The 23,627-nt window shown below is 38.4% G+C and overlaps 1 protein-coding gene across 1 annotated transcript in view; it reads right to left on the reverse strand.

Moving 5' to 3' along the window:
• Nucleotides 1-23,627, reverse strand: part of CSMD3 (CUB and Sushi multiple domains 3) — a 650,552-nt gene that overhangs the window by 150,970 nt on the left and 475,955 nt on the right. Inside the window, exons 29-32 of the mRNA XM_044421466.1 lie at nt 21,400-21,538; nt 18,489-18,676; nt 16,904-17,098; nt 13,069-13,185 (exon numbers count right to left, since the gene is read on the reverse strand). Of these exons, the coding sequence (XP_044277401.1) occupies nt 13,069-13,185; nt 16,904-17,098; nt 18,489-18,676; nt 21,400-21,538 (639 nt within the window). The remainder of the gene's footprint in view (nt 1-13,068; nt 13,186-16,903; nt 17,099-18,488; nt 18,677-21,399; nt 21,539-23,627) is intronic.

The raw sequence follows: 23,627 nt of genomic DNA on the forward strand, positions 1-23,627 counted from the left end.
GAATTGTGGTGCTGGAGGAGACTCCTGCGAGTCCCTTGGACTGCAAGGCAATCAAACTGGACAGTCCTAGAGGAGAGCAACCCTGACTGCTCTTTAGAAGGCCAGATCCTGAAGATGAAACTCAAATACTTTGGCCACCTAATGAGAAGGAAGGACTCACTAGAGAAGAGCCTAATGCTTGGAACAATAGATGGCAAAAGAAGAAGGGGACGGCAGAGGATAAGGTGGCTGGATGGAGCCACTGAAGCAGTTGGTGTGAGCCGGGACTCCGAGGGATGGTGGAGGACAGGAAGGCCTGGAGGAATGTTGTCCATGGGGTCATGATTGGTCGGACACGACTTCGTGACTAACAACAACAACAGGAGATGCCCACATCAGCAAATGTAAAAAAGGAAGAAAGGAACAGTGCTTGCTTCCAGAAAACTTAAACAGCAGAAGCAAAAAAGCACTGAAACCAGAGTGGAGTAAAATGGCTTCCCACAGATCTTCACTGTATTTAGGGATGGGGCAAAATTAGAATAAAGAGTTTTGAAGAATACAGAGGCAGACGATCATGAGGAATATAATCATCTGAAAAATTCAGGCACAACTAATACTGAACGAAGATATACTGGTATTTTATATTGGTAGATGAAGGACTTCCCTAGGCAAGAAACAGAAGATTAGATGCAAACCCACTACTGTCTTCAACGTATTCACCACTTTTAAAACTTGATACACAGCTGTGAATGACATTTCCCACCTCATTTGATCAATGTGAAATTGAGAGCGGTGTAACTCCAAATATTATCTAAAGGAAAGGTTGAAATTTCCCACATTTAGGGAAAGACCAAAAACTAATATTTTCAGAATGTAATATACAAATAAAACCAGTTATCCAGCTCCAGTCTGAACCTGCACTCCTTCCTTCTCTCAATATAGCCTTGAACAGGAAATTAAGTTGTGCATCACCCTATAATGAAACCTACCGATTCACAGTACCCTTGCTATGAAAGGTGATTGATCACGTTTTAATTCTAAGAAAAGTTAGACATTAAGGTGTTGAGAACATACTGTTCCACAATGCATTTTGCACATGTGCTTGTGTTTTGCAGAATACAGCTTTAGGGCCCCATCCTAAGCTTATTTAGAGAGAGAAAAAGGTCTGCTGGGGGATGCTGATGCCTATGTTTCCCCCTCTGTCTAAACATTTCTGGGATGTACTATTACAGTGATTGATCACATTTTAATTCTAAGAAAAGTTAGACATTAAGGTGTTGCGAACATACTGTTCCACAATGCATTTTGCACATGTACTTGTGTTTTGCAGAATACAGCTTTAGGGCCCCATCCTAAGCTTATTTAGAGAGAGAGAAAGGTCTGCTGGGGGATGCTGATACCTATGTTTCCCCCTCTGTCTAAACATTTCTGGAATGTACTATTACAGCACTATGCAATGTGGCTGCCATAAACCTCCACATTTGAAGGAATGCAGGTATCCAATGGAAGGTGTGGGAAGCACAGAGGCAAAGATCACCTCTGACCTTCCCTCACCTTCCAAAACACTCATTAGCTGATTTTGTCCATCTATGTGTTTTACTCCTGCTTAGGAGGAGGAGAGGCTGAGGCTCCTCATTTCCTGGTAGAACCTCAATCTTTCCTTCCCTATCCTCTGCCCCCAGCTGCCTAATAGCCATAGCAATGTGCCACTGATGTCTATTTTGAAGAATTATAGTGAATTAGTTAGAAAAAGCACTTTAGAAAATATGCTGAACAAGGGGAAAACCCTGGTTAAATGATTCCTTTAAATTGCATGGTTCCTTTGTCTTCTGTGTGCTTCTGAAATAGTCACACTGGTCTGGTCATGTGAGTTGCCTGGGGCCACAGAGAGAGCTCCGAACTTAGAGGTGAAAAGCTGAGCATGGTACTTCTTTCCAGGTCTCCACAAGCCAGTGCAGAACCCTCTGTTATGGTTTCCTCCTCAAGGTCTGGAAAGACCCAGCTGGGGATTGAATGAATGAACCATGCTCAACCAGTCCCCTGACACAGGAAAATTTAGATCACCTTTGATATTGATCTAAACAGAAGTTATTCCCTAAAGTGGAGAAGAATCCTGTTGTCCAACTCTGAGAGAGGACTTTTTTTTTTTCATTTTGTATACTTTGCTGGTAAGATCCCAGAGGAAGGATAGGTGCAAGCCTTCATGGTGGGACTATGGTGTAGTCCAGGCTCTTCTCCCTTAGGAATTCTCCTTTACAGTTTACTTTTGACTAGATGTATAATGTTTTGAATAATCTAAGAAGAAAGGGTGGGGTTTTGGGGTACTTTGAGTGTGTGTGATGGTGTGCTAAAAATAGCAATATTCTCAGAGGAAGAATAAAATCTACCTATTTTCTAAGGTGATGCAGTCAAGATATAAAGCAGAAAAGTTTTGACACAATATGACATAGTGCAGTCCCCACTGGGCATTTGTACGAGGCAGGAGCGCAACGGGCTGTTCACTGCAGATCTACCACAGCTTTCTATCTTAAGCTGTAAAAATAGTTAGAATCAGCTGCCTCCCATTTGGAAGTGGATGAAGATCATCTCCACCTTTGTAGGTACAGAATGTCCCACAAAGTAAAATACTTTAATTAGCATGCACACACAGGCATGGATTGAAAGTAGGGATGGGGAAATCAGCAATGTTTGAGCTTTCCAAAGTTCTGTGACTTCTGTCTCATTAAACTTATATCAGACTGAAAGCCTTTTTTTTCTTTTCACCCAAAAATCTGTGGACATTTTTGCGTATATTTTTCCAAATGGAGATTTCCCTTGTGCACATCTCTGAAATGAACACTTTCTTTCACCATTGAGCAAAGGGTATTTGTGCATATTTTTCAAAAGCACAGATTTTCATAAATATTCTTCAAATGTCTTCAGCACATTTTTCTCTTAAGCACATTCCAATTCTATTGTGACTATCAGAGAAAAAAAATAGGGAAAAGCTCCCCTGAATGGCTGCTTCTCTGAGTTCAAATGTGGCAACTTAGTGAACAGTCAATTTCATTCCTTCATTCTTTAGTTCAGGTCAGAAACATGTTTCTTGTCCTGGATTAAATATTTATTTATGCTTCTATTTAATTTAAAATGTCTGCTCTGTTCTTTACTATTTATATTTCTGAAAAATATGAAAATCATAATAAATTAGGCAATTGCAACAAAATAAAACAGAATAAATGCTATAAATACACAAATCAGAAGCAAGATTAAAGAAAAACAACAATCCAAAGTAAATTGGGTGCCAGACCAACCTTCCTGGAATACGATTTTCAGAGGCAAGCAGAAACCTACCTTACCTCAGATTCTACGTTACTTTCCTGATATGTAACTGGAATCTGGGTTGCCACAACTTGAATTGCTTTTTCCATATCCTACACTCTGTCCTCAGCAAGAAGACGTCATGACTTTCCTTTGTGATGTTGCTTTTATCTCCAGCATTACTTTGAATCTGCCTAGATTCGTCTTTCTCTGCTAAACAGAAAAGGCACCTTCCATTCACCCTTGATAACATAGGGTAGCCTAGCAATAAAGAATGTGTTTTTACAATAATTCAATATCTTTCCCTGAAAATATTCAGAAAAGTTGAGAGAATGTAATGCCTTTTGGATTTGAAGGTTTTGTGATAATACCTCCCTGCCCCACAATATAACTCTTAATTATTATCCATTGTCAAGAAGCAAGGCATATAGATGAATTCACAGGTCCATTTATGGAGCATGTACAGCAACAGACACTTTATCCAAAAACTGAAAGCTTGCTTACCCTACAATAAAAATATGGCAAGTCAAGCCATAAAAATAGGAACATAAACAAATTGTTAATATCTTATAGAAAAAATGTGTGAAGATGTAAAGATGTGAAGCTATCCCCCAAATATCTTTTTGGCATCTTTTCCAGATGAATCAAGTTTCTAAGCAGCAGGAATAAAGAAGACACAGGAGGAAAATACAAGGTACCACTTTAACGCTATTAATTATAAAATTAAGACATTAAAGTTTGCTTTTATTTGTCTTGCTCAATGTAACCATTCATGATGTTCTGCCACTTAATCAGCTGTTCATGCTTATGCTGTTACTTTTCCAAATACTAAGTGCATTTTAAAGCAAAACTGACACTGCCAAAGTAACTGTGGAATGACATGGCTTTTAAAGTGTCTGTAGATTCTACACTCAATGAACTGTCTAACAGAGATAATGCACGTTGACAACATTGTTTGGTTGCTTTTGCTCAGCTGGCAGAACAAATTTTGTGCTTGCATTTTCTAGAGAGTGCTATAGTCAATCTTTTATGGACCATTCACCAAGAGATTCTTAGTGGCCTGTTGATCTTATCCTTTACAGATTTCCTTTTGTATTAGTTTCAAATCTACAACAGAAGAGCCCAAAATACATGGAATGTATTCGCATGTTTAAAATGCCAGCATCTGCAGAACTCTGTGGAAAAAAAGTGGTTTCTGTGTGATAGATCTGAAATATGAACTGAGTTATCACCACCTTGTGAGTAACTTCCCAGGTTTCCAGAAATAGTTAGGAAAGACAAGGCTCTATAAACCTTGTGTCGGTTAGGGAAGAGTCAGCTTTAGGTCAACTAAAAGTGAATTCTGGTTGACAAAACCAATATATCAAATGGTTGAAGCAGTATCTCAGGTTGGTGCTCACTGGGTATCATGGGCTACAACTCTCAGCATTCGTGAAGATTAGTCATGCTGACTAGAACAGACAGGAGCTGAAGTCCAAAACATTTGCAGGACACCAGCTTGTGGTAAGCTGGTGTAACTTTGGTCTAAAGACATTAATGAAAATTATGAAAATGGTCTAGGACAGTAATGGCAAACCTTTTAGAGACTGAGTGCCCAAACTGCAACTCAGAATCCACTTATTTATCGCAAAGTGCCAACACTGCAATAAAACCTGAATTTGTGGACCACCACCACAACGGGGCAATCTTCCACTGACCACCAGCTTTTGGCCGGCCCTGAAAAAGGTATCTGAGTATATTTCCTACCTTCTGCTAAAATCACAATGGGTTGTGAAGACTTGAACCGGCAACCTTTCGATCAACCAGCCCAGCAGCACAGCAGTTTAAACCACTGTGCCACCTGCATCCTGCTAAAATTACACTCCATGCAAATCCCTGGCAGCTCACTGACCGGCTACGTGAAAGCTGGGCGAGTTGCGGCTAATGAGTGACATTGTTGCCTGGAGCCCTTAATCTTTCCAAATATGCGCATGGCTGCTGGGGCGATCGTGTGCCGACAGAGAGGGCTCTGCATGTTCCTTTGGACACGCATGCCATAGGTTCACCATCACTGGTCTAGTCACTGGGCTGCGGCAAATCACCAGATCTCTCTGGAATCCATTGGTCTCAGTGGATGGACCATTTTGAATAGGTACTTTTCCTTGCAGGGGTAAAAGTCTGCAGAGAGTTTAAACCTCACTTAGAAGTTGTCTGATCTTGACAATGGCATAGAGGTTAATTCCCCCACTTTCAGAATACCATCTTTCTGCCCAGTTGAGAAAATCAAACCAAGTCTGTTACATGCATTGAGCTAATCATGTGTTGAGAAGGTCTTATGGGTATCATGGAGGCCACAATGTCCTGAGCTGCCCTGAACCTGGGAGCCTTGGCATGAAAATTGAAATAATTCTGGGGATCTTAAACAATAAATCCAAGAACACTTCCACCAGCTCAGGCAAAGAGACTCATGAGTAGTAGGGTTGGTCGTACACCAGCAGAATTTCTAATTTGTCTTGGATACCAACAAAAACTATGAACACTCAAGATAAGCATCCAGCTTGATAGGAAACCTACAGTTCAAATTCCTATAGACCAGAGCTCCACCATTCCCCAACTCTCAAGTCAATGTTAGTATTACACCAAATACCCATGAGACCACATCTAGGAGAGACTGACCCCTCTTTCTTACATATTTTTCCAGACACCTGGACATTAATTCTAGTCAAGTTTTTCAGGCTGTTTTTGTGGTGTGCATTTTAAGCTGTGTCAGTGGGCACTTTGGGCATTCTAGAGGAACACTTCCATATTTCATGATTTTTGCAGTGGGAATCAATACATAAATTTAAACAATAAAAATAAAGAAAGGTAAAATCTTTCTGCTTCCCAATACTTGCAAATAAATGGCACAGCACTATCTTGCAAACCTGCACTGACACCGAATCTTAAAACTTCAAGTTGAGGGGAGGGGATATAAATTAAGAGTTAACCATGTCAGATAGCTCCCATCCATGATCCAATGACAAAAGAAGGAAGGAAGGAAGGAAGGAAGGAAGGAAGGAAGGAAGGAAGGAAAAGCAAGCAAAAAAGAACCCTGTGAAATTGGTGACAGAATGAAATGAATACTCTAAATAATGTCAGGTGCCCAGGTTTGCCATTATCAGAAAGAACAGGAGTATGCAGGTCAGCAGATCTCAAGCTATGCTCAGCGGGTAAGCTGTAGCCACAGATCCTAATTGCACTCCATTCCCTCAAAATGTCAGGCTGAATTCAGAGCAAACACACCTTCTGCACATTTCTGCTGCTTTCCCTTAACAAATTACATCTTGTGAGTCAGCAAAAAGACTGAGAGAGGGAAATTAAGCGACTGATTTAATTTTAATCAGTGAGAGATTGCAGCGCTGAACAATTAACAATTGTTGCCCCCTTCTGCAAGATCAGTGGGAGAGTGTCAAGGATGATGAGTCTTCCATGTTTACAAAAAGAATCTGCCTATGGCATGCTGTGTGCTTTTGTGAATCATTTATCTTCTAGCTTAAACCCGTCATGGTATGAAATATTGAAGCTGTGATTCTGCATGACAGAATAATGAAACATTGAAAAAGGGCTACACTGCAGTGATCTTCCCACAGAAAGGTAGCAGTGAAAAGTTGAAAACCTGACTGTAAAATTACTTTTTATTTTCATTCCATTAAAAATCAGCTTAATTACATGATTTTTTAAAAAAAGATCTCCCTGCCCTTCACACACTCATGTTCAATACTGTATTGCTACTACTGGTTTGGATTTAAATAATAATTACTAATTAATTGTCCATCACAGAATCCTACAACCATAGACTCTTAGAATCACAGAACAGTAGAGTTTGAAGGGGCCAGAAGGCCATTGGATTCAACCACCTGCTACTTTAGGACACTAAGTTTCACCATCCTATTCAGATGACTGTCCAGATGTTTTCTGAATGTCTCCAGTTAGATTGATAGCAGGAGGTTGAATCACAAAATTGACAAGAGTGATTTTAGAATTGACCTTTGCAAATATAACTTGTCTACTCTGAAAGCATGCATTAAATTCTGTAGTATTTTTGCACATGATCCTATATATGTAGCAGCCATATAATATGATGCATAATAATTACAGTTATGGATTTATTCTCATGACAGTGAATTCACTTCTGCTTTCTCTTTTTCCTTCAGCACTGAACACTTATGACATTTTAGAACAGGAGTGGGCAAGTTGTGCCCCTCTGAAAAGCTGCTGGAAAGTAATTCCCATCATCCCTAATTATCAAAACCAAGGGACAGCTGTAAATTGCCTATTTCTGCATTACAGGGAGACAGCAGCAACAGAACACTGCTGAACGTTTGCTCTAGAAATGCAATATGACATAACTTTATCATCACTTACTCATCTTCACTGACTGTTGCTGCAAGGAAACTGAGAAACATTAATGTGATCATTACTTCAGCAATTCCACATTACCAGAGAAAGGTGCAGGGTGTTTGTGGGATGACAAAGCAGGGACAGAAACAAGTAATTCACACTTTCATGTATCCCCATAATGTTTGGACATGCTTCTATTATGCTTTTCAGTGATTCATATGCAAGCTTTACATTTAAAGTACCTTCATGCATGGGTGCATAAGAGGGAGTGGCCCCATGCTGCCTTACAGAGGTGGTACTGAGGCTACTTCTCAAAAAACCCTTTGTGGACCAAAAAGACCCAAATGATTTTAACCAGTGGCTAATGCTCACTTCTTGGGCAAGGTCTTTTTGCTGGGTGGTAACCAACCAGCTCCAGGCATTTTTGGCTGAAATTGATTATCTGGATCCATCCATTTCTCTACAGCCTCACAGCCAAAATTCTCTGGGCACAGACAGGCAGTTCTCAGCAGATTTTGACACCATTAACAATTATAACCTTCAGCCTCAATTAGGGTGGGGGTACTGTTTGTATTCATTTCATTCCTACTTGGAGGATCAGTTCCAGAAGATGGTGATTCGGGCATACTTCTCAGCCCCTCCAGATTCTCCAGTATGGGGTATATCAAGGATTGGTCATGCCTGCCATGCTATTTTGCATCTACATGAAACTACTAAATAGAGTCATCTGGAGGTTTGGAGTACCTTTTTGTTAATGTTTTTTTTTATTTGTTTATTTGTTTTTTAAAACTTTTGTCTGCCACCCAATTGTGCCGCAGCACCACCGCACGTTTCCTTTTAATCTTCAGCAGGCGTAGATATGGATGTGCATAACTGGAGCCTAACTGGAGCCAATGAACTGGATGAGGGCTTACAAAGTTAAGCTCAATCCAGACGAGACTGAGATGTTGTTGGTCGGTGGTTTCTTTGACTGGATGGATGGATGGATGGATGGAGCAGGTTGGTAGCCTAGGGGTACTCCATGATGCATCCCAGTGGCCTCAATGGCATGGAAAGTTGTGCAAAACTGGTAAAAATGTTTTATTTATTTATTTAAAACTGTTATATACTGTCCACTACCAAATGGTTTCAGGATGGTATCACAATAAAACAAAGTGAAACACAGCATGTTGTTTGTTTTATGGCTACGGTTGGTGTTGGTGAAATGTTAATTCTAATTAAGTCTAAATACATTAACTGTTCTAATTAGCTGATTCTAATCCAGCTTTTATTTTACTATGCTTTGGTGAATTGCAAGTTACATTCTACTGCAAGTTACATTCTATGAGGGGCTGCCCTAAAAATGGTTCAAAAACTGCAGCCTGCGCAAAAAATGGCAACCAGATTAAGAACCTGGACCAGAAGGTTTGAAATATGTGAATAAGTTTAGCCTGCTTGCATTGGATACCTCACTGCTTCTGAGCCCAACTCAATGTGCAAGTCTTGTCTTGTCTTGTAAAGCATTACACAGCTTAGGACCACAAGACCTGACTGAGCACTTTTCCCAGCCTACAGAGATACCATGATAAATATCCAAGGCCTTCCTCAAGGTTGAGGCAGCCTGGGAAGGCTGCAACCAGTGGCACGACATTCTTAGTGGTGGTTCCCAATTGTGGAATGACTCTGTAATTGAAGCTGTTCTGTTACAAATACTGCCATCCTTCTATGCCAGGTTAAGCACGCCATCTTTCCATAGTCATTCAGTGTTGTCTAAGAATATCTGAAGGCATGACAAGGCACATTTCAGATTTTTTTAAAAGTCTAGATTGTATAAAATATTTTAGACATTAAATTGTTGTTTTTATAAAATGGTATGCTGGAAAAATGATGGTGTTTTATTTTATTATGGCCTTGTTATATGAACTGCTGTAATCCACCCAAACAGCTTCAACTATTGGATGGTATAATTATGAAATATATAGAATAGATTGTCCTGCCATTGCCTGTTCTATGTTTTCACAAGTTCTGCCAGGAGTCTGTTCTTAATCTTGCAAATGCTACATTTTTACCACACATACGTACTCATAACTTAGTTCCACCAATTTTCCCTGGGCTCCCTACCAGCTAAATGTGTATGAAATTGTAACAAATAAAATTTGTTCCTTATATATACATGGCAATCTCAAAATTTCCATCAACTGAATAAAATTGTTTGAAAAATTATTCATTGACATCCTTGGAAAAGGTTAACATATCTGTCAAAAAAATCATGAATACCTGAACTTGTCTTTTGTATATGAGGAGATTGAGAAATATACAGTATTGAAAGAAATAGAAGTATCCATGCAAGAAATCATCAATCCTTGAAGTGGGCTTTGGTACATTAGCACTATCTAGAAATACACTTCTCAAAATTAATATAAATTATCTCCTAGACTTGATAAAATACAACCATCCATTTTACCTCGATTTCCTACTCAATGAAGCAGACAGCAGCTTAAAGCGCAGCCATTTCAACCTGTTTACAAATCTACTTTATGCCTTGCTATAAGCCATAAACATTCTTATCATAAAATTAGATGGCTCTTCCTGTTCACTGGCAGAGGATTTTCCTGAAATATGGGAAATATATTTCACAAAGTCACTGAACTGTTCACCAAGCTGATGCCTTCCCTACATGGCAACATGCATGACCAAAAACCCAAACATTAGCAATGATTCTTTTTCATATTCAAGAAATATGTGAGGGCATCCAAAATCTATAGAGCAGCAAGCCTGCTACTGGATGTGGTAGTTTTCATAGAAAGAGTGCTACAGACCCAAGAAAAAAGTGTTAACCTATACTGACTGTTACTGAAAATGCTGTTTTGAAATGCAAACTAGCTTTACCCAAATGTGGGATAATACTGGCACTTACAAAATTTTATTTCATGGCAAAGGCATAACAGGACAGAGACACAGACACAGAGAGACAATGTTCCCACCAGGAGCAGGGAGGCTCACCTGAAGTTTGACAGGAATCACATTCAGTACCTAAGTGCTTCAAGTAAATCTGCATAGTGCTCCATGGATCACATTTCTCATCCAGACAGAGTAGAGAAGCTAGATATTTATGTGTATTGCTATCTCCAAATTCCACTGAGCTGTTTGGCTGATATATATCTGGGCCCAGGGCAGTAATTCTGGCTATATATATGATTCTAGTAGATTTTCTTCCAAGCCTAAGCTTTTGTAGACCGAAGAGATCATTGCAGTCCACCGAACATTCCCCTAATTCAAATATGGTTTGGCGTCTTTGTGTTGTGTTGTGTTGTTTTTGGTGGGGGAAGGTGATGCTGATTTTAAGCAAAGTGCACATATGTTCTCCTTGTCATGAAAAAGTGAAGCATGACTGTTACTTCACACAACATATTGCTTAATAAAAGCAGATAAAAGCAAAATATCCTGCTAGCTTGGATCTAGTGAAAATAAGTGAAATACTATTAGTTAGATTTTAGAACTCTGCTATGCTCACAGTGTAGTGATGCTACATAAATACACATAGTGCTTTCCCTGCATTTGATGTTTGAACTTGTAACAGACAACTTTGACTGTGGAACAGTATACAAATTATTGCAAATTACAATTTATTGCAAATTACAATTTATTACAAATACTAATACTATATTTTATTAACATCAGATGGAGTCAAAAGTAGAGGATATAAAGTATGAAAGAGAACACAGCAAACAAGCAAACAACCTGACTGGAACTTCCATGAAAATAGGCCCATATGGCTCTTTTAGTTGTGGGTGGCATTAAATTGTGAAGTTTTCATATTCATGAAACTTTTTCATAGGGTTGTATGAAATAGCTGAATGTGGGGTGGGAAATCTGGGGGCAATATCTAGGAACCTAAATGATGGACAAAAACATGTTCAGGCAAAACCCCCCAGCAAAATCAGACAGCAGCATAAAAAGCCAAACTCCTGACTTGAGCTAGAGGAGTTCAACAACCCTGACATAATGTCAGCAATAAGAAAGAAATGAAATAAGACAAGGCTGGTGAGAAGGGCATCAGTGGGACCAAAAACAAATAGAATCAAGAAAATCCAAGGTAGTAGAAAGGGCAAATGAGACAGAGCAGAATCAACAGATAAAAAGAAGACAGAGGGAAAAACAGAAGAGCACGCTCAAGTGAATTTCACTTCAAATCTATGAGAATAACAGAGTTTCTGGAGGGGGTCACATTTTCTGATTTAAGAAATATTAAAGTATTAGAAAGGAAACATTGCCCGGTATGGGTGGGTTGTCCATTTCAATCCTTCATTCATAGCTGCCAGAGAAGATGGACTTTCTCTCATGAGCTCTGTACATGTGAATGCTAAATCCACATAGTTTCAGCAGTGTGACAAGTGATCTGCCTTGCTCACAGATGAAATGCAGGCTAGCTTTATGACCAGGGGTTTGAATGAGGATTTTTCCTCCCAGTAGAATTCATATGGCCTTCTATCACAATCAATAGACAACTTTCTGCTACACAGTCAAAGCAAAATTCAGTTTAGTTCTTAATAGGCTGGGTCTTAGGCTAACTTTGATTATTAAATTCTTGGAATGTGAAAAGACCCCACACTGCATTGCTGCTTTTGTGTGTCTGTAGTTGTAGCAAGAGCTGGTTATCTATAGAAGCCAGACAAACAGTAAGCAGAGTGCTATCATTATCGTGCAACTACTGAGAAATCCCCAGGGCTGAGTGTATTGAAATTGTCATCTCACTGTATGATTGGAGCCTATAGGAAACAGAACTGCCATGCAGCTAGATCCATTTAAGTGAACAATATAAAGTGAACGCCACATGATATGGTCATCTGTTTCTGTAATCCCAAGTTGTTTTTATTGTTGTGTACCACTGGTTAAGGATATGTAAGATTGTATTACAATAACCGTAACTGATTATTGTCCTTGCCCACTATAACTTTCTGTATAGTTCCAGTTCGCATCTTTTTCTTTGGGTCTTTCCCTACCTGCATAGCTAATACTAAACTACTATCAATCAGTATTTTTAATGTTAAAAGTTTATTTTTCCTCCCACATATTGGCTATTAGATTCAGACTGATCTTGTCTGATATATGTAAAAATGCTTTTTAAAAATCACCAAGATGCCTTTATGGAGTTGGAAATGAACCATTCAAAATAGTTACAAATTAATTTGATAAAACATTCACATAATTATTAATAAGACAACCCTCACTTTATCCAAAGTGCAGATACCGTGTGGTATAAGAGTAAAAGAACATGCCAAAAGAATCCCAAACTAATACTGAATATTAACACCAGTAATGATAATTATTAATGGAGTTTTCTAGGGCATCACATAGGTTTCATTCCCAGAATAATCATAAGGTCCAAATAAAGATATGACAATGTTACTTATAAAATAAGTAAAATACAAATAATAAAGGACTGCTCACCAAATTCCTTGGGAACTGCAATGGAGTAAATGCAGTTGTGTCCAATGCTATAGTTTTTAGGATAGTTTGGAGATAAAACTGTGCCTTCAGAACCTGTAGAACGACTTCCACAAGGTGCTAGAAGAAAATATGCAAGATATTTTAATAATATGCTATTGAAAAGTGATGTTGTAAATGTAAATGCATTTTAGACACACTAAAGGGGAAATGTCTACCCAGTAGCACAATGTCATATTATTCTTCTCACTTGTTTTACTACTGAATAACTAAATGCAACCTTCTCACTGTTTTTCCAATTTGTTGTCCAGAATAAGTGGAAAACCTTGGCACATCCTTTTTAATGCTGCAAACTATTAAGCTGCACGTAGGAAATGACATTCCCAATCCTTCTTGTTCACTCAGTTCTACACTTTGAAAAATACAGTGCATAGGTAGGACTATGGAGGTGACCTTCATCTCTGCACTCCACTTGACCTTCATAGGGTAACCCATAATCCTCCGACTTTGAGGGTTACAGGCAGCCGAACTAGATTACTTCAGAAGTTGTCCAATGATCAGAATTTCTGAATAAAACAATCCATACAGCTTATCAATTAAGCACTGAGAGTGTTAAGGGATAACAATAAAAAGAGAAGAAGAATGCAGAAGTAGAATCACAAATAAAAGAATGTGGGCAAAGAGAGAATTAACATGAAATCAGTAGTGACTTCTGCTAAAGCACGAAAGGACAGCACCGGCATAGAGTTATCTGAATGCTGATTGTTTCAAAGGAAATAAACCTTCAGACCATTGTCCGTGTTACGCTGCGTGAAGATGACTAAAACAGGATCACTTTGTGGCAAGAGATTTATCATATTTCTCTCTATGTTCCTATTGGGTACTTAGAGCAAAGCAGTCAGTGGCTAACTGTAAGCTAGTATGGAATCTAATTATATTACATCAGGTGGCTGTGAGGCTGAAAGTTTCATCTGTCCTTTGCATCATGCATTTCATGATGCAACTCCATCACATGAGTAGCATTTCGGCCTAGTCCAGGTGGATGGTGGTGTAGGATTGATTCCCAAAAATGGTTTGGTGTGATTGCAGATTGCAGATTGCAGAACATAATCCCAAGGGGCACTGGTGCACCAAGACCTTCTGCTCGTTTGGGCTACACTACATAGCAAGCATTCGGGAAACTTTATGACCCTTCATCAGGCAGAATTATTTTTAGCAGCCATCACAGCATCAGTGTATGCATAGTACCATGGATGGTGTGCCTCAGCTCCAGACAAGGTCTGAATGTGTGCTCTGTGGAGTTCTTTCTAGCTCTGATACTTGTAGAAGTATTTTTATCTGCTTTATTTACATTTTATTGTAAAATGTCTTTATCTAACATATACTAGTGCAATAATAAAGTGCTTCAACTTGAAGTATATAAAAGGCTAAATATTTCTTCTAAAAGCAAACAATGCACATATATTAAATCAAATGTTTCAGGATTTCCTGGAAGGGCATATGAGGGATTTTCTGTGGAATGTAAAATAAGGAAGAGACCAATATTTTCCTTCCCTCTGCGACAAAAAAAGCATTAATTCTCATATAAGGTAGATTTTAAATGCAAATTCTCTTCTATTTCTTGGGCAAAACCTATCAGCAGTGAATGGAATTTGCGATAATGTTGAGCATTATTAAAGATTTAATTACATTACCTAGAGATTCCGTTTCATCTGCAAGTATCCATTTCAAGAAAAATTGGGCTCAAGAATAATTTATTTCACAATAATGCTTATTTCACTCAAATGTATGTTATCCCCAAAAGTTGAAGGGAATCTTTGACAATCAGAAAGACTCACAGTATGTGTGGTATTACATTTGGCTGTGACTTAAGGATCTAAATCTTTATGTCAACAAACATGTAGCAACATCACTTTACATCAAGTAGAATAAATTACGAAGTGTTCCTCTGAGTGGTACCCTAACTCAGTCAATTTTCCCTTCCTACCAAAAGAGAAAAATACATACTTTACACATGGTAAATATAACTTAAAATAATGAAATATGCAAAGTATCTGCTTCTGAACCCAAACAAGATTGTAATTCTGATCTTCTCAGCATGAAATGGGGTTTTCCACTATTTTGAGCAATGAAGTGCTAATTTGTAAATAATGCCTATTAGCTACCTGAAAGATAAATCTTATGTAATACTGTTGGAAGAAAGTATACTTGTCGAAGCAGACAAGAATCATTACTTATTATCCTTTGTCATGTGAAAAGTTTAATCTGCACACCTTAATTACATTCTGATTTTAACAGCTATCATCAAATGTCAAATGGTTTAGAGTATTAGCCTGGTTAATCTTTGCATTCATTCATATTAGAATGAGACTGTGGACTTGGTTCACATCCCACACTTATTAGAAAGGCTTCAAGGACATTTCAAGTAAGGATAGTTTCCAAAGACAAGATATACCTAATACCGAGAGGAACAGGGGAAATGTTAAAGCATATAGTCTTCCTTCCATCTTTCATTAGCTTAATTTTGAAACAGGATTTCATGCAGTTTAAAAATACAATGGAATTTAAAGAAATTTAAAGTAAGTTTAGGTTATTATACAGAAATTGGATCATGTAGATTCAAAATGCAACAAAAAAGCAGAACTGAGACCCAAATCTTAGCATTATGGATGCCTATTCTGAGCCTTAAAAATGATTTCTTTGATTCCTTGCTACTCAATGGCATCTCCATACCATTGACTTAATCAAGACCCCATTGTCATGTCAAAAGCACCACTAAAAGTCAGATTTATTTGAGACCTACTTTGAAGTAGAACAAAATGACTACAAAATTTTGAACAAGTTGAATTGCTTGTGAAACTCTTAAAACAACTTTTCAAATGACATTGAATGGAAGCCAGTTAGTCCTGGATTCTTTGGAAACTGCTGCTCACAGTATTAGTATTACTATTGCTATTGCTACTATTACTATTATTTCTATACTAATTAATATGATGAATCCTGGGCAGTGCAATCCTATGGCCAGTACACAGCATCTAAGAAGCACAACACACTTCCAAGGCACCACACTTAAGCAGCTGAAATTGGCCATGAATGTACTTTGCAGAGAGAGAATAACATGAAGGACATCTTTGCTTCTGCGGTCTAGCCTGGATCCTTCCAAAGGATCTTTGCAATCCTCCCAGTTTGGAATGTGTTTTACATACAACAGCTAAAGTACTGTGTACTTTGTTTATTCCTTACTAGCCCTTCTATAGAGCTTAATGCAATAAAACCCCTAAATGCTTTTAAAATCTCTAAGTGCTTTTAATATAAAAACAGTTCAAACACACCTTAAAATATCCTTATTAAAACTGCATCTACCATAACAATAAACATGATATCTAAAGCAGTGAAATAAAGCAGCATCATGATGAACTGCAATTCATTACTAGACAGAGAAGTCCCACTTAGACAAATCTGTTTTGGAAAGGCATGTTAAATGTGCTGTACTTTCTGACTCCTGAACCACACAGCAGAGACTGTTCCAAAGTGTGGGCACTTCTACTAAGAAAGCCCACTTGAGAACCAGCATGGCTTGGTGGTGAGAATGCTGGACTGTGAACCTGGAAGATCCATTTTAGTCCCCACTTGACCATGGAGCTCACTGGATGACTTTGAGTCAGTTGCTCACTCTCAGCCTAACCTCCCTACCTAATGAAGGCATGCATGTCATGGTCATGGCCAGAACTAACATCTCTAGGAGCAGGGCACTAGTTTTAGCTATACGAACACACTCCTGGCAACCGCCAAGATGAAAATCACAATTGAGTCATTATATCTCTCCCCAGAATCTTACCATGACAGCTTGGTAAGGCTCTGTTCCATCCAGGTCTCCCATCATCTCCCATGATACAAGTGAGTGTAGAGTATCCTTGAAGAACATAACCAGCATCACAGTAATATGTGACTGTTGATCCCAATTTATAATCCATTCCAAGTCTTGTGCCATTCATTATATTCCCAGGATCAAAGCAAGACTCGCGTAGTTTGGCTTCAGTCAGGGGGAAAAGTACACTCAGTTATTATAATTCTTCTACTTCCAAAAGTAATTTCATCTTAATGTGTCTCTCTCCCATTCTATTCAACCCATTTGGGTTGATACTAGTTAGGTGTAGAAAATTAATTTCATATACTGCATAATGATATTGTCTGACCACGTCCAAAGAAGTTCTAGGGAACAGCATTAGATGTGAACTTTTTTTCCCAGGATACACATTTTTTCACCAATTCAGCAGGCTGATATGGAGAAAAAATATTCAAAGTCTGTTAGGGCAACCTTGTGCTATTCAGATGTTTTGGACAGCATTACTGACATTGTCAATGCTGGCTGGGACTGATGGGAAAAGTAGTCCAAAACATCTGTAACATACCAAGTTGAGTGAGACTGTCCTACACGTGATTTCTATGTCTAAACAGTGACTTGCCTCTTTTTTACAGAAACGCAGCCACAACAGGTTACGGATGTGATCAGAGCAGCTGGGGAAGGACAGGTTAACTTTGGTTCTTATCCCATTTTTCCAGCTGAAATCACACAAACTCCCTGAATTGATTTCCAAATCAATAGGTGCTTGCATTTTTTTTCCAAGGGAGGAGAGTCTGGAAAAGCACAGGATGATGCAACTTTGCTTAGAAAAGAATCAAAAGCACACTTCTTCCCTCTGATTCACAGTCACCTACAGGACACTGCAACTTATACAAATTTAATAAAGGAATACAGAGGAAGTCATAGTTTTGTTCTGCACTGAAGCTGGGAAATATTTCAAAATATTTCAAATGTGTATAAATTGTTTAAATGAATAACTAAATACATAAAGCAGCCTTTGAGAGGCTGGCCATGCATCTCCTTGAACCTCATGAAGTCTTATCGACTTATTTTGTTCTTCTATGCCCGGATGGTACGACATCAGACAGTAGTAAATTCTTCTCATGATCAGTCCTTCATTCAAACAAACAGAAAACCCTCTGACATATAGCAAAGTTGATGTGAGGTGGAAGGCTAGGCTGGAACAGCTTTCCCTGAGTAGGGGATAGCAGGGGTAGTGGTTATTCTTCTTCCTCTAGAGAAACTGGAAGAATAATTATGTGACACCCTACTTCAGATTAAAGTGGTGCAGGACAAACACCGGCTTCTCATTATGCCTAACCAGCCATTCGCAGATATTGTTGTAGGACTTTCAAGCTTCTTCAGTGGCATTTGACAAGTAACCATTTCAGTATGGTTGCATTAACAGACCATAGCTTAGAATGGGAGATACTAATCAGCGAATGAGCAAGATGATACAAACCTTGAGCTTGTGCAGATATTTTTATAATGAGCTATTCTGGGGACAATTTTGAGCATCAGAATGCCCCAAATTTGCAGTGCGTTTTTATTCACTTACCTTTATATTCCAAGTGGAAACCAGTAAAACTAACAGAGCCATCACTTCGAAAAGCCAGGTGCATAGAATTTGAACTACTTTCTATCCTTTCAGGTAACTTGCTATCTTGGAAACTCCCTATTAGTGGACTGTTGCTGTCTGCCCCATCATAGATGTAGAGGAAGTCATAGTTTGGTTCTATACTGAAGCTGGAAAAATATTTCAAAAAGAGAAAGAAAATTATTAGGTGGTATTTGGGTTGAACAACAATGTCACTCTAAAGGATCCTGCAAACTGGTAAAACCTTTAATTCAGGAAGTTTTGGAAAGTTTTGCATTTTCTTCTAATGAAAGTGTATATTTTTGTGGAGCAGAATGACCCATATTACAGGGAGTACATATAAATATAAAACTTTTTATTATAAAACCTTTTTACAGATTACCATATTTTTGAGAATTATGTTTGCATAACTCCTGATTACTGATTTGGCGTGAACTTTTTGTTTGTGTTTACTTTCACAAATACTCTGTCCATGTTATCCTTTATAGATCAGAAAAAACAATATGGACAATATATTAGCTTAGTTTAATCTATGACATCAGTTTAGGCACTGCATTGTGTTAGAGAAATTGAACAAACAGCATTTAATAACTGGGATGGCACTGCTTACCTGAGTCTTATTATTATGTAAATATATGGCTTATAAAATGGATTCTTAATATAACTATGACATTTTCTTTTAATCTCATGCATACATTTCCTATAAAAGCTGCAAACCCGTTAGCCTGAATCTCTAATATTTTAGTTTAACCATCAGCAATGTATTTTCTATACAGAATGCTAGTGTTACCTGAAATATTAGAAAATATTTATGGGCTTGATCATATGTCTTTGCAAAATCCTTTCTTCCTCAGCATATGTTAACAAAAAACCCACAAGTCTATAACTTAGTTCACATGCTGTTCACATGAGAAACAGTGCCATGGCTATAGAGGAGTGGAACTGTATGTTGTTCTCTATAGAGGAACCCATAGACAAAAGTGGCTCCACATAGTTGAGGTGGATATTGGCATTGTGCTGAGTTCCAACACAATGCTAGGATGGAAACCATGCTTAGCACATGTGTGTTGAAAGGTAGAACTGGCCTAGGCATGTATCATTGGGGCAGGGCCCAGAGGGCTGTCCCGCTCCTGCTTCAAATTGTGAGTGCCCTCTAAATGAGTCAAATGGTTTTGTCAATACATTAATATTTTCATTTATAAAAGTGCTCCCACAAATTGCTCTTTAGGATCACATATTTGGTCATATTTCTTTTGTTGTGACTCAGTCTAAATCCATTATGCAAGCCATATAAATACAAATGGTTTTTAAAGTACAAAATAATACCAGCTATAAGTGATCATTAGAATTAGCCATGAAATTATTTTAAGAATATTCCTAACAAGCATCATATCACAGAAGTATTCAGGAGTAATTTAAAATGGCATTGGCTTTCACAAACTACTCTTTAGTATAGATTAGTGACCAAGCATGGCATGCTAACTGTAGCTTCTGAGAAGTAGAAACCAATGGATTCTACCCATAAACAATTATGGTTTCTCTTGGCAATATAAACACAATGTAATAAGAAAATTACAAAATACAGAATGAGAAACAAGGACCTCCTTTTGGAGACTTCTTTCTACCATATGAACCTGCACAACAGCTGCCTATCTTTAGGTACCCCATCTTCAGAAGTTAGGCAAAAGCTTGGCCGGTCTAAGACAAAACACTCTGCCACATCACTCCACAATTCCATACACAGAAGTTGGAGCCTGAATCTCATTTTGATCCTGGTGGTGGTCATTGTTCTTCCAAGACCCACAGCATGTCACATGGCGCATATAACTCAGCCTGCTAACAGTGCCAGCTGTCTCTGGTTTCTCTTGCCTGAGCTGATTGCATCATTCTTTCGCCTAGTAGGGTTGTGAGAGAGGGAGGTACTAGAAATGGGACCTATTCTATGGCCATGTGCTCATTGTGGTTGCATTCATAAGGTTAGCTGATTTCACCTTGGATAACTGATGAAAGAAGAACACGATTTTTCCATCATGTCCCCCTATATTTTACATGCCCTAGAGAAGCTTGCCTGATATCAAGCTCTGATACCATTTGAGTTCTAGATTTAGAACTTTCCTCCACCAAAAATAGAAGTGGGCAGGGAGAAAATTCTGGCACAACATTCCAGCATCTAAAAGTAGCAGATTTAACTTATTGTTTGATATTTCAGCTGGCTTTTTTGACTGATGTTGTTGATTCTCCATGCTGAGTATGTTGCATTGCATTGCATTATTCTTCCAATTGTATGCTCATCTGAGAGCTTATGCTAAAGGGGAGTTAACAAATCTAATAAACAAACAAACAAATGGAAGCTAACTTTGTTTAAACTGTTCAAACTAAATAAATGCTTTCATGATTGATCTGCTTGTGTTGTAAGCCTTACAGTTTTCTTATCTGTCTGACTGGTATTTCATACTGATAGAACAATACTTCTAAGCAGGATAAACCACAGCTAAGAGCTGTTCATTATGTTGTCTAGATCTATGGTTTGTATATTATTTAGGCTGCCCTGGGGACTATGAATAGCAGAGTGGAGTACAGAAATTAAGGAAATAAATAGCCAAATGATCCAGGTACTAGCATATGGAATCTCTCATAAACACAGTCTATTCTGCAGTATTTTGGGGTATCAGAAAAATGCTCATATCTTATAACTGTCCATGCATTAGAAAGCAACCCTGTTGGTCTGTTCTGACAAGCCTATCAAAACTGTCATTCAGGAGACCAGATGCACCAAGCTTTGAAAAGTATCCCATTGGCCTTGTTGGCAAGAAATATTCTAAGAGACCAGTGAGATGATGATCATTAAAACTTGGGCTGAGAAACCACTTACCTGATAAATGCTAAGGATATTACATAGTCATTATTAACTGTAATAGTCCAGTCACAGTCTCTGCTGTGGGGATAAGGATGAGGGAAGTTTGGTGAAAGAATAAAACCCGATGAGCCCGTCAGATTGCCTCCACAAGGTGCTGTGAATGAATCAATCGAAACATTAAGAAACAAATCTCAACACTCTTCTATTGGATTTTAAATCAGTGTGAACAACAGGCAATAAAGAAAGGGAAAAGATAGTGCTTTCAAGATGCACTAGTGAACCTATCATTATTTTAATTCATTACCCAAGATTAGATTATATTTAGTTCCAGTTTCCAGAATTCTAAATAAACATTCTGGTCAAACCAATGGAGAGGTGAGGGGGCTGTTTAAAAAACAATCTTTTGAGCTTCATTACTGTGCATAAGACATACTGATATCAAGTCACGGAATGAAGACTGGCATGTGAATGATGTACATTATCAAAACTGAGAAACAAGAGGACACACCAGGGCATCTCATAGCAAATGGCATCATACTAAAAATAAATAAATTAACATGTAAGCTTCCAAGGTTGCCTTCCTCTATACCAATTGAGAATATTTCTAAAGTACCAAGAGGTTAATACTACTTACAGTGTTATGCTCATATTAAATATCTAGAAATAGAGAGGAAACGCTGAAGAGCCCAGTAAAAATAATTTGACCTATACAAATATTTATTTTTATGATGAACAATAGGGATATGTAGACTGAAATTCAGTGCTTCATGAGCATCAGCCAGTATGCACAAAAGATATCCTCTTCCTCTTTGGTCCTGCAGCACCTGAGCCCCTTCCCCATAATGAGTCTCCACAGAGGATAAAGTGGGTCCTGTAGAACATAGTATATTGTGTCTTGCCAAGCTGCAGGAGGAGCCTGAAGTTCACTGCAACTGGGAGGATGAATCTTGTGCGTGGGAATCTGTGCAACCTTCTTGATTTCACTGATCACCCTCTCTCCTAGTGCAGCTTAGTAAGACCATAGCACAGTGTTTCATAGGTCTTCCTCCAAGCCTCTGGAAAGGCTTTTCATAGGGCACAGAGTATGCATCGGAAACGTTGGGTGGTCATTCATGAATTGAGCCAAAAGAGGAAATGCATCACGCAAGAGGGACTCAGCTCTGCATAACGTTTCCATATGCTAACTTACATGTACCAATGCACTACAATCACCACATTGAAATAGAAATGTGGCACATTTCACCAAAGTAGAGGATTATAACCAAGAGACTTGTTTTTCATCTGTTCAGTGTTCTGCCCAGCTGCTAACTTCCCCAGCTGATGGGGAACAATGTTGGTTGTTCTTTAAATTTAAAGGGAACAGGACAGGATTTCAAAGAAAAAGCAGCATGTTCTCTGTAAAAGAGACCACAGGATTATCCTGTGCATAAACTTTGCCTTCCACTTGTGCAATGTTGGATCTTATCTGTATTTCTCTCCCATAAAGCACATATTATACTTTTAAAAATAATTTAATATTTTTCATATAACCATAAAGTACAAATATCATCAAATTCTATTTTATAATACCAAATTCTATATGCTTTCAAAATACTATCCAGTGCCAGTTTAGGAACAGTAGGGAAATTTGTACATTTAGATGGTATTCTATATTAGCGTATTTTTCTGTTTATTAGACGCCCCCATGTATAGGACGCCCCCACTTTCCCCATCAGTCTCCAGCGGGCAAGTTGCTGCTGCGCATGCATGCTGCTTCGCCCCCCCCCCATGCCCCGCTCTGTGTATAAGATGCACCTCCATTTTTAGCTAAAAGTTTTAAAGAAAAAGTAGCGTCTTATACACGGAAAAATGCAGTACTTCACTTACTTCTAACTGTATTAAGTTAGCCCTGTTACCTTTGGAACTCTCCTGTTCGTTCTACTTTGTGGGCCTCTGGACATCTCCCCTAAAATTTTGTTCTGAATCCATAACTTCTTTAAAAAGTACTTCTCAATGGGGCTTACTTTCAGGTGCTCCAGAGATCCATGGTCACCAGTGAAAAGGCCATGGCATGAATGCACCCCTAACAGAGGATTTTGTCGAAAGAACTATTTTCAGTGATGTGGACCATATTTACAGGTGGTGCCAACAGTGTTCTGTCCTGCTTTGCATAGAAGCAGGTCAAAATGCATGGAGACTCAATTGTAGACACTTCTATTGCAATAAGTCACATAAGACAAATTGTGGACTCTCTCTTTCTGTGT

This window comes from Varanus komodoensis, unplaced genomic scaffold, assembly GCF_004798865.1.
Source record: "Varanus komodoensis strain SLA01 unplaced genomic scaffold, ASM479886v1 scaffold12, whole genome shotgun sequence".
Taxonomy (NCBI): domain Eukaryota; kingdom Metazoa; phylum Chordata; class Lepidosauria; order Squamata; family Varanidae; genus Varanus; species Varanus komodoensis.